Raw genomic sequence first — 12,967 nt, 5'->3', positions numbered from 1 at the left:
AAATACACAAATTACATAAAACGGACGGTGCAAGGAAGGAAAACTGTCCGTCCCTCCACATCCAAAGCGTGAAACAAAAAGCATTTCTTCTGAAAACAAAAGATTAACCTTACATAACTTCCCACAATTTCCTGTGTGGCCTTTGCCAAAGATTCTAGCAGGCACTGTTTTTGATTGGTCATGTACAATGAAGATTAACCAAAGGCAGAGGCCAAATCTTTCAGCTTAGTAGGGCATGTTCTCATCACTTTTTTTCAAATGCAACATTATCACTTTTTACAGTCACTCTTCCTGCAATTTTTGGATGGTCCAACACAGCTCATTTTTATTGGTCTGTGGCACATTCTACAAATTACTGTATTTTCTCCACTATAAGTCACTCCGGAGTATAAGTCACACAAGGCCAAAAAATGAATGAATAGGTAGAAAAAAACAAAACAAAAAAATACATAAATTTATTTTACAAACTGCTTGACCAAAACAGACATTACATCATTTTGGAAGGAAAGTTCTAACATGAATAAAAGAATAGAGAACAGGCTGAATAGGTGTAAGATATGCTAATACAATGGTTATTCAACTACACAAAAAATAAACATGAACAGAAAAGGTATCTAGTGTTTATGTAACATAACAGTTTTAAGTACAGTAACTGTCCCAAACAAGTTTCTCACTTATTCCAAACTTTCTCTCTGCTGCTCCATTACTGTTTTCAGATGCTAATTTCACTACTTGCAGCTTCTAGTCTGCAGAATATGATTTTCTTTTAGGGGGCATTTGTGTTCTGTCATTCTCAGTTGTCTTTGTAAGATAACGTCGACTGTTTTTAAATATTTAATTGTTTAGGAGATTCTATTTTCTATATTTTGTACTGTTATACTGTCTTGCACTGAAAATGGAGCTGCTGCAATTTCATTCTACTATATGTAAAATGACAATAAAGGGCATTCTGATTCTGATATTGGTAAGTCTAGAGTGCCCTCTTGTGGCTGTCTGTGAAATTATATATATATATTTTTCATTTATAAATCGCTCTGGTGTATAAGTCGCAGGAACAGCCAACCTAGGAAAAAAAGTGCGACTTATAGTCCGGAAAATACGGTGCATTAAAAAACAAAACCAGAAACAACAGCAACAATGGGGGAAAGAGCAATAAGGCATAATAATACGCTAAAACAAATTTTTGGATACTTTGGATATATATATATCTATATATATTTGGAATTTTTTTTTCAGCTTTTTTACTGCGTACCAAAATGCCCCCCAACATCTTTTTATATTTCCATATGCTATAGTATGTATAATACACATAGTATTATACACAGTATATTTCCAAGTATCTTACCAGTGTGGCTCCCTGCGAGTCCTGTTGGTTGACCTCCTCTCCTATTCGCACGAGCTCCTGGATATCTCCCAGCATCATCCTCTCTGTTGACGCTCGTGTCTCGTTGATCATCTCCTGGGTGATGCCTGCCGGAACAATTACACAAACAAACAACGTTAATTGCTGTTTTTTTTTTTACTAACACATTGCAACAATTTACAGAGATTTATGATCGCCATTGATTGTTTTGCTGAACGGTTCATGGATTGTTACTAGAGGCTTCTGTAAAATATTAGATTAGATAAGATAGAACGTTATTGATTCCCTATGAGTGTGCCTACAGGGAAATTAAGGTTCCAATAGCAGCAGCACCGTAAGCAGTATCCTGTGTATACTAATAAATAAATGAAGTGGAATCATTATCACAACAATGAAATACAATAAAAAACATATGGAAATTTAAAGCAAAAGACAAATGATTGCACATTGTCCGCGTATATACTTTAGTACTTCCCTTCTCATTGTTTGTGCGGAGACGGTGTGTAGCTGTCAAACACACAACATAGTCCAATGAACATTATTGAACAAAAGCAACATAAACAACATCCCTAGCCACTTCACTCACATCAAAAATACAATGTAACACGTGGAACACACAGTATAATTGCACCACATGGACAAACTAACATTACTATTTTATAACCCCCAAAGCATGCTGGGAAGCTCACATGCACACAGTTTCTCAGCATGCTTTGTGGGTAATATTCATACATTCATTCATTTTCTACCGCTTTTCCTCACGAGCAAACCCTGTACACCCTGGACTAGTGGCCAGCCAATCACAGGGCACATACTATAGACAAACAACCATTCACACTCACATTCATACCTATGGACAATTTGGAGTCGACAATTAACCTAGCATGTTTTTGGAATGTGGGAGGAAACCTTGTGGGTAATATATTAGTATAAAATAGTTTGAGTGTTTTTAAAATACTATTAGTGTGTTAGTCACTGATAGTGTCAAGTGGTGTCAAACAATCCAAGCGAGCTAGAGCTTTTCTTCCAGTCACTCACACATACCAGTGACCTGGAGAGACACGCTGGAAAAATGTGTCTTGAAGGTTGTTAGCAAGATATCCTAGAACAGAGGGGGAATTCTAAGAAATATTATATAATTTCCTGTTTTAATTGCAATCTAGCTGGTTTTGTTTGTTTTTTTCTCTGGTCATCTTATATTCAGGATCGTCTTATATTTATTATATTGTATTAAGCTCAGTTTTAGGTCATTTCCACTAAGATCCAAACATAATTGCAATGATAATTCCCTTCATTTGCTAGTTTCTATGCCTATAAAAATGAAAAAATGGCATCGGTTTTGTAAATGTCATGTCTAAGCTCAATATTTAGCACCATTCTACTCCTCTTCTGTTCTATGTGTGTTCCATGGCTTATTGGCAGATGCTAAATGGCAGTTCACTGTTTGTACGACCTTCCGGATGGAGGAGTTTTTTTTTATTTTTAGCATTTATTTATGACTTTTGACTCCACTTATGAAGATACGATGAGTGGATGCCTCATGTGTTTTTAAGCGTGTGGTAGAAGAGAGTCAGTCTGCTTGCAACAACATCATCTCTGGAGGTCTTATACAGTTCTGGCAACATTATGAGAGCAATTAGCGTCTCCCTTTGATGGTCTTATTTGCATTCTTCTCACCTACTGTGGCGTTATCTGCATCCTGCCAAAAGAAGCCAAGTGAGGAGCACCCGAGTGTTGCAGTACAGCCTTTAGTCCTGAGCGCCGCCACCAGGCTTCCATGCAAACTTTTTATTGTTCACTGGGGGATTCGCTGGAAGGCACCGTCAGCAATGTTTATGGGGCTTACTGCCGGCTTGACTCGCTTTTACTGCACCGCTGCGCCGCTGTTGGCACTCGTACAAGAGACTCGAGTCTGCCACGCCGTGTTGCTCTGAACGTGTCTGCTCGCTGGCCGTGAAACAACAACATAAGACTGACGGCAGACTTTGACATGTTTAAATAGAGCTTGAAGTCCCATCTGCTTTTAAGGAGGTTATTGCGAGGTCTACATCAGGGGTCTCAAACAAATGTGGCCCGTGGGCCCCCGCCTTGATATGAAATTTTAATGTTAGTGCGGCCCGCGCAAGTTTGTTATGGATGCTGTATGGTATCATGTACCCAGAAAAAATTATTACGTTTGATTAATGTTCATGTTAAAGGTTAAATAACTGTTAATAGTTATCCTCCCTAAATGTGACTATAGTCGTGTTTTGTCATGTTCATTCATTCATTTTCTACCACTTATCCTCACGAGGGTCACGGGGGTGCTGGAGCCTATCCCAGCTGTCTTCGGACGAGAGCAGGGTACATCCTGGACTGGTCGCCAGCCAATCACAGGGCACATATAGACAAACAACCATTCACACTCACATTCATACCTATGGACAATTTGGAGTCGCCAATTAACCTAGCATGTTTTTGGAATGTGGGAGGAAACCGGAGTACCCGGAGAAAACCCACACATGCACGGGGAGAACATGCAAACTCCACACATAGATGGCCGAGAGTGGAATTGAACTGGGGTCTCCTAGCTGTGTGGCCTGTAGCTAACCACCTGACCGCCGTGCAGCCTATAATAATGTTCCAAAACAAATTTAGGCGGCTTTCTATGCATGAAAATATTCCATTCATAAAGAAGAAATCCTACTGAAAATTCACCTGAAACCACTTAACTGTGCTAAACTAGGGATTATTGTATTGTTTTTGGTTGCACTGTGAGTGAGGCGTTTTGTTAGACTGTTTGTTTGTGTGAGTCTCAAACTCCATATTTTCACAAGCATTGCATAATTGTTTTAAATGGAGATACTAATCTATAGTGTGATCCAAGATATATACCGACTTTAGTCTACTCAATATATGCATGTTCCTTTACTTTATTAACTGCATTGCTTTAGAGTTAAGCTAAAAAAAACCAATGAGTGTAGATGGAAGGGCTACCTCTGTTGGCCATGGCTGTCTCGATAATATCCAGTGTAGGGTCATCTTCACAAAGGTCATAGGGCATATTGCCGTCAGAGTTGACCGCCAGCAGATCCGCACCACTGTGGAATTAGTTAGCAAGTGAAAGTCAGTGTCTGATTGTCATCGTTGAATAGTTTCCACGCTACACAGCGTCTTACTGCGCAATGAGTATCTTGACCAGGCCGGCGTGGCCACACGTGGCGGCGGCGTGCAGCGGCGTCCACAGCTCGTTGTCCTGAGCATTAACATTGGCTCCTCGGTCCAGCAGGATCTTCACCATCTCCTCATAGTTGTCTATGCAGCACTACAGCAGGAGGAGGGAGTGACGCGAGAAGTTAAGATGTGCTTCGGCAAGAAGAAGAAATAAAGAAGTTAAATTCTGTCAAAACTGTAAATGTCTTAAAGCCATGTGAGAGCTCTCTGTCACTGAGTTCCACAGAGCTGATGCAGGTGGTGATGATGCCAGCCAAAATCCCTGAGAGGTCACTTGGATAGCGTCAGGAATCTGTTCCAGAAGGTCTCAAATGGAAACGTACTCCAATGTAAATCCAAAACAGGTTTTTATAGTTTTACATGCATAAAACAATTCAACATGCATGTAAGTACATCTCAATTGTTGCCAAAGACACGATGTGGCAGCGAGATCAACACCAGCCATGAGTTATTTCTTGAATTCAATAATAGTCAAATATGATGCAATGCTCTTTCATTCATAACATCTACCGGAGCTCCTATGAATACAATTGATAGACAGCCAGTACTTTTAGTTCCTACGATAACAGCTGCATGTTTATCACCTTCATTTTAACTATCCTCATGCAGGGAGTCAACAATTATATAATGCACAATTAAGACCTTGATTACGCCTTAAATGACACTTAAAGGTCTCCTATTATGCAAAAGTGACTTTTGAACGATGCTCTAACAGTAATGGGTCCTGTTTATGAGCACCAATGATGAGGAAAATCATCACCTCCCTCCCTTTGCTCAGAAGATGTGCTCAGAATGAGGTAACCTCATATGATGTTGCTGTTAAAATAACCAATTTTTACCCCCAAAATATGAAAAAGACTGAATGAAAAGGGCAAATGGTGAGTGACCCTTTTTTTTATATAAGCCAAACAAAACTGTTGGTCAGGCCGCGTAATACAAAAGTAAATTCAGCAATACTTTGGTTGCATTATTTTTAATGCTTAGAAGAGCTATTTTCATCACCATATTCATTCATTCATTCATTTTCTACCGCTTTTCCTCACGAGGGTCGCGGGGGTGCTGGAGCCTATCCCAGCTGTCTTCGGGCGTAAGGCGGGGTACACCCTGGACTGGTCGCCAGCCAATCACAGGGCACATATAGACAAACATGCACGGGGAGAACATGCAAACTCCACACAGAGATGCCCAAGGGTGGACTTGAACCCTGGTCTCCTAGCTGTGAGGTCTGCACGCTAACCACTCGCCCGCCGTGCCGCCCATCACCATATTAATTCCACAAATTAATGTTTGTAACAAATGATTATTATTCATTCATTCATTCATTAAAAAATTATGATTTTTTTTATATTTTAAATGTAATTTTTTCATTTTAATTTTACATTTATTAATTTTATATTTTATTATTAAAACAAATCAACACTGGAGCGGATCGGCAAGACTATTTTTAAAAATCGGATTGGGACATCCCTAATATGTAGTATTACACTGATCACTAGGTGTCAGTAATGTTACTATAATTTTGGGTGAGACACACAAGCACCAAATTTGATCGCCGGAACAACAGGCTTTTATTGCAGGTTTAAAGGATCTCACAACAATAATAATCCCTATCACAGGCTACTCTTGCGGCCATAACCCACTCCAACTTAAAACTCTGAACCTTTGACATCACTTCCTGTCAGACGGACACAAACACACACGAGCACCAGTCTTATTTATGTATTAAATGGCTTATTCTATACTCTTATTATGTCGACTATATTATGTAATACGTAGGAGTCTAAGGGTGACTATAGGGGTGTTATTTTATGTCAAGAGGGCTCTAATGTTTAAAAAATGCATTCAAACTATGAAAATATAGCAATTGGAATCCTACTTGCCAGAAATTCACTTATCATGGTTGGGTCTAAACCAAAATGTTAGCGCAGTAGCTATGCTAGTGTTGCTAACATTTGTGGCCTCCTGTTCCACTACTTTGTGTTACGTGTTGTATGTGGTATATGGTGTCTATTACATTGGATAAGTGCAGAGTTATGGCATCCCTTGTTGGCAGATCAGCCACCAAATGGCAGAAAAAATGTTTATTTATCACCCAAATGTTACCTATCACCCACAAAGCATGCTGGGTATGTACATGATGGCTTCTCAGCATCCTTTGGTGGTTACAGATTAGTACAAAATAGTATTATTTTGCATGTAATTCATCTGTAAGTAGAAGTAGATTCTATAATGGTCCAGCTGAACATGCTTGGAAACAATTTAGAGGATCTATCCAATCATTTTCTATGCCGCTTATCCCCACTATGGTCGTGGGGGTTTGCTGTACCCTATCCCAGCTAACTTTGGGCGAAAGGAGGGGTACACCTTGGTCTGATTGCTAGTCAATCAGATGGAGGATAGCTGCTGGTTTTCTACTACATCCCAAATTTGTGGATTTTTCATGACATTTTTAATTGTTTTGTATGAAAACATAAGCATAAGTCAGTAATAATTTAGAAATAATGAAGAAAATGTACATCATTCATGGACCACTGTTAGAACACCCAAAATTTTTACATGTTCTTCACTTGTTGAGTTGGGATTTTGTACTTTGTTTGGCGGTCCGTGAACACATCATAGTGGATTATCTGACATTATCATTCATTAGTGGTGAGAAGCTATACATTTTATGCTTTGTATGTGTGAGGCATGTAAATAACGGCTATTGAAGAAGAGAGGAGGGGAGGGTTCTGGAGTTGAATCTAATCTAAAAAAAACAGTCAGGTTTATTGCAAATATTGAGCTGAAATCGGAGGAGAACATCAATGTCAAACTAGCAGGAGTGTTTGGAGGTGGAGGAGCAGGAAAAAGGGTGTACTAGCAAGCCCGAGGTGAGTGTTCACAAGAGGCTGAATACACACATCAGTTTACAATCCTCCCCGCCACCTGCCATGTTGGTGTGCAGGACGCTTTCAGTCCATCACTCAGTGTCCACAGCTTGCTCTCACAAACACACACACACTGTACCTGCATGCAAACGCTGATTGATGACCTTCATTATGGCAACTGATGAAGTCATGAGGTCAAATTGGATTATGTACACACAGTGCAGCCGCTCAAACATGGAGTGTTATCTTTGTCAAGGCAGATGATACATGGAAAATGCGGCGCTAAAATGAGTCCAGCCATTGACCAGGCAGACATCAGGAGTTGTTTTGTAGCTGCAAACGTCAAAGCTGTGCCGATAAGGAGACGCTGCCTTGTGTGGAGAGGTTGTGTGCACACAAACAAAACCATTAAACAACAACATGAGAGGAAATGAAATTAGCGTGCAGACGCAAAGCACAGATTGCAGCGACATCAGATAAGACGTGACAAGGATGCCCACGAATCAAACCCACCCACTGGAAACACGAGTGACACCAAAATCAAAAATATTGAAATAATAATAATATTGTACAACTGATTGTTCCTGTGGTAAAAATACAAAACTGCACTGTAATAAAAGCAAAAACAATTCATACGTAACAAATATGCAGCAAACCATTTTCTTGTATTTTTTCCCCTATTCATGAAAGAAAGCTCATGCTGACAGCTCTCCCTTAATGCACACTGTCGGATCTACAAAGCGGTTTTAGTCATGAAAAGAGAACAAAATAATACAATTAGAATAAAGAATCAAAGCAATAAGTTATACATATAAAAATAAATTCTTTAACAAAAAAGTTTCACAAGAAAAAATTATTCACTTTAGCATTGTTAATTAACCAGAAGAATTTCAGAATTCTGAATTCTTTGCCAACTTTGCAGCATTTTTGTAATTCTTTGTGGCCCTAATATGCCTATTATGTTTCCACAATCACCTGCTTCTATGTGTTTCTTATGTAAAGCCATCTTGACTTTAAACAAAAAAAAAACACATACAGAATTACCAGTATGGAGGCTGTATAACTCTCAGCCACTTCCTGCATCAATGCACCGTCAAAATAAAACCCACATTTCCTAACAATAGCGAGAATGCCTTGCAGAAATGACACAACGATTGCTACTCTGCTGAAAGAAGTACACGGATTATCTAGCATCTCCAGTTCCGGCCTGCAGCAAGAGCAGATGTCTTCAGAGGAAAAAGCCAAGAGAATACAACCTACACACTCCTTTTACAGCCGAGCTAATCTTCTTAGCCTCTCTGTAAACCTACATATTCACACACCTGCTAGCTGCCTGACTGCTGAGCTCATCAAATATATTGCCTCCAGAATTAGACCAGAGGGGGTTAAAATTGTGAGCTCGGTTCTGATTTATGGAACGTGTAAACCAGTGTTGCATATCATTTTATTCTCCCTAACTTTACTACACAGCTGTGAAAGCCAACATTAATGAGGAACTGTGAAAACTGGTTTGTCATATCTGTTAATGTTCTTTAAGATGACAATGCTCTGTTGAGAATTGTATGTGAACCTGCTTTTGTACACACATATAGACACATATAGACAAACAACCATTCACACTCACATTCATACCTATGGACAATTTGGAGTCGCCAATTAACCTAGCATGTTTTTGGAATGTGGGAGGAAACCGGAGTACCCGGAGAAAACCCACGCATGCACGGGGAGAACATGCAAACTCCACACAGAGATGGCCGAGGGTGGAATTGAACCCTGGTCTACCTAGCTGTGAGGTCTGCGTGCTAACCACTAGACCGCCGTGCCGCTTGAAAGGATTTATTATTTATATGAATATGTTTTTGAACATTATTAGAGCCCTCTGGTCATGAAATAACACACCATGATCACCCTTAATATACTTAATCACCTTCAATATAGTTAATATAAAAAGACAAAATAAAATATTTAAGACATAAATAAGACTGACACATGCTAGCCTTCTTTTTTTCCATTGTTGAGTGACCAGTGTATAATACTACATAGTGTATAATGTTTGAATGCATTTTCTGAATGCCATTCATTTGTATAGCTCATACAGCCATGTTTATGTTTGAAAATGCTTTTCAAAACTGTGACAGAGTGAAGGTGTTCACAGGCCAGTTGAGAGACAATGTGTTCTTCAATGTGTTCTGGGTCTTTTTCCACTTTTCTCACCTATAAATGTAGTTAGATTGTTGTATCCTCGTGTTAAACCATGCCAAGGTTTCGGATAATGAGGTTTGCACATTTGTAAGTGAGCCCTGAAAGAAGTTTGGGATGGCTCAAAACGCTCAGTTTCAAAAGGCGTGGTAAAACTGCTCTTTGTGATGTCACAGAGGGGCGGACTTCCTTGCATGGTTCATAGTTAGGAAGCACTTTGGGTGTGTGACCAATCACAGCAGAGTGGGCATAAATTGGGGAATAAATTAAAACACATTGTTTTGGCAGGAAGCAGAAATCAAAAGAAATACATCTGGAATAGGTACAAATTCTGGAAGATCCAGAAAGTTTTCCGTATGGGTTATTGTGTGTAGCTGCTCTATAGGAGTCCACAACTCAATACAAAGGGTAAAAAAATGACATAATAGATCCATTTTCAAAATTATAAACTTTTATAGACAGTGGTTTCATGTTAGCTGTTAGCATGCTAACAGCTTGCATGTTTGCATGACTCAAAATTGGTCAATGATGTATTGCATCAAAAAATTTAAGGCTTTTTGCATTTAATGAATATGTAAAAAATTAATAGGGCCCTATACTACTGTATGTGGGGCCCATCAAATACTTCCAAATATTTTTCCTTGGCCATGAAGTATCTCTTGAAGTAGTATCTCACCTTCATCTTCCTCAGAAAAGCGTCTTTTGGAGGTGTGTTTGGGTTAGTTATCATGTTTCCCAAAGGAGGGGATCATGCTCTGCTACACAATGTCACAGTACAAGTTGGAATTGATGTTTCCCATAATGAACTGCTGCTTCCCAGTGCCGGCAGCACTTATGCTGGGCCATACAAAGCCACCAGTGTTGGGCAGATATACATTGATTTGGCCCTCACTTTTGTGAGATCCTGTAGTTATAATTTTGCAAGCATGCCTCATTATGGTGAGCTGGAGGCTATCCTAGCTGAGGTACACCTTGGATGCTGTATGGTATCATGTACCCAGAAAAAATTATTACGTTTGATTCATGTTCATGTTAAAGGTTAAATAACTGTTAATAGTTATTCTCCCTATCCGTGTGGAAGTGGTAAGTTTTTGGCTATTTAAAGAAATAACTTGAAGGCTACCGTTTAGGTCGCTAGCTCTCTAGTTTGCGGGTTAGCATGTGTCTCAAGACCCTGCAGTTGCGCAATATGTTGTAAATAAAAATAGTATAAATGTGACTATAGTCGTGTTTTGTCATGTCTACAGGGCTCTAATAATGCTTTGTTAATTTTAATCTGAAAAAAATAATTTGTCTACCCACCAACTATATGTGGTTTCTTAAGTTTTTATTATTTGATGTTTTATTATTATTATTATATTTATTTATTACTGATTGATTGATTTTCTTTATTCTTGATTTGTTTATTTATTTTTCATCTTATTTTGTGCAGAAAAATAAAAATGAAGATATTTGAGAACAGTGGAATGTTTTATCAGAGCTTTTCTTGTAGAAAATCGGAACCAAAGCACTGAAAAAGTTTGTATATTTTTCTGTTTTTAATAAATGCGTTTTGGTTTTTTTTGGAAAACCTGATGCGGCCCAGCCTTGCCCAGACCCTAGCTCCAGTGGCCCCCAGGTAAATTGAGTTAAGAATATAATTTGTCATGGATATGATGCATATTCATTGAATCCCTTTCTTTCATCTGTCAAGCTCTGTTCTATCCTGGCTTATTTGTAGACATTCCAGCGACCCTCCTGCTGAGACAGGTAAGCAACACAAACCGAGAGAAGTCCAAGTCTGTCAATCCCCTCCGGCATGATTGCTATTTCAGAGTCCTGTAAATATGGGCTGCCGAAAAAAAACACATCACAGCAATGACCCTTAGGCGATAGCTGTGGGTGTCATCATTTTCCATTCCGATCGATCAGTCTGCACATTTTTTCTTCAAGACCGGAGCAGTTCTGAACAAAAGCGGCTGCTGGCTGGTAGTATGGAAGTAGACTAGTGAAAGTCATGCCTCTATCAGAACCATCCACTTCTTTTGTGTTGTCATCCATTAACGACACACACTTGGAAATGAAAGAAGGTGATCTCTCTTGAAATGAGATGTCACATCTATCTCAGCTGCCTCTGAGCTCAATGATCATAGACGCACATACACACACACGGATGTTACAGAGATTGACATGGCTGTGATGTATTCCGGGGCCCTCCACTATAACCTTAGCCATTAACCCTCCAGCCGCCCTCTCAAGGCTTCATTATGCTACAGCGTTGTCACTATGTCAAAGCTTCTCACGCCGTCGGAGCAACCACAGTTGTCACTGACTAGCTTTAGTTAAGCAGGTCATTGTTGTGGAAAATCAGTCACTTTGTCGTCCATCTCAAAAGTCCATGCTCATATTTTATCATATTCGCATTAGAAGTTTTGACTCACAGAAAAGAAATCTTATCCCATCCCAATCCCGTGCCAAAGGTGCAAGGGGCATCATCTTACCAGACTAGTTTGTGGTGGATATTTCCAGGAAAGTTCAAACTCAACAACTCATTCATTCATTCATTTTCTACCGCTTTTTCCTCACGAGGGTCGCAGGGGGTGCTGGAGCCTATCCCAGCTGTCTTCGGGCGAGAGGCGGGGCACTTTGGGTGTGTGACCAATCACAGCAATAAATTAAAACAGACCGATTTGTCAGGAAGCACAAATCAAAGGAAATACAGCTGGAATAGGTGCAGATTCTGGAAAAAGTTGCTGTGCGGGTTATTGTGTGTAGCTGCTCTATAAGAGTCCACAACTCAATACAAAGGGGCATTCATTCATTTTCTACCGCTTATCCTCACGAGGGTCACGGGGGGTGCTGGAGCCTATCCCAGATGTCTTCGGCGAGAGGCGGGGTACACCCTGGACTGGTCGCCAGCCAATCACAGGGCACATATAGACAAACAACCATTCACACTCACATTCATACCTATGGACAATTTGGAGTCGCCAATTAACCTAGCATGTTTTTGGAATGTGGGAGGAAACCGGAGTACCCGGAGAAAACCCACGCATGCACGGGGAGAACATGCAAACTCCACACAGAGATGGCCGAGGGTGGAATTGAACCCTTGTCTCCTAGCTGTGAGGTCTGCGCGCTAACCACTCGTCCGCCGTGTCGCCCCTCAACAACTCAAACCCAATAATATCTTTTGTAAAGACAGAATTTGTGTTCCATCTCCACCATTCTCTCTACTTCTGCTCTTCCTGTTCTTCTGGGAGAAGATGTGCTTGTCTGCATTCGCAGTCACGGAACGACAGCCGCCCCCCCCCAGGACGCCCGCGCTTGGCTCAATACATTTGCC

The 12,967-nt window shown here is 40.1% G+C and overlaps 1 protein-coding gene across 1 annotated transcript in view; it reads right to left on the bottom strand.

Annotated features, from left to right (window-relative positions):
• ppp1r16b (protein phosphatase 1, regulatory subunit 16B) overlaps positions 1–12,967 on the bottom strand; it is a 117,101-nt gene that overhangs the window by 4,771 nt on the left and 99,363 nt on the right. Inside the window, exons 4-6 of the mRNA XM_058054677.1 lie at positions 4,522–4,667; positions 4,340–4,443; positions 1,346–1,470 (exon numbers count right to left, since the gene is read on the bottom strand). Coding sequence (XP_057910660.1) covers positions 1,346–1,470; positions 4,340–4,443; positions 4,522–4,667 — 375 coding nt within the window. The remainder of the gene's footprint in view (positions 1–1,345; positions 1,471–4,339; positions 4,444–4,521; positions 4,668–12,967) is intronic.

This window comes from Doryrhamphus excisus, chromosome 18 (genome assembly GCF_030265055.1).
Source record: "Doryrhamphus excisus isolate RoL2022-K1 chromosome 18, RoL_Dexc_1.0, whole genome shotgun sequence".
In the NCBI taxonomy this organism is placed as follows: domain Eukaryota; kingdom Metazoa; phylum Chordata; class Actinopteri; order Syngnathiformes; family Syngnathidae; genus Doryrhamphus; species Doryrhamphus excisus.
The sequence above is the reverse complement of the archived record's forward strand: the minus strand, read 5'-3'. Positions and strand labels throughout refer to the sequence as shown.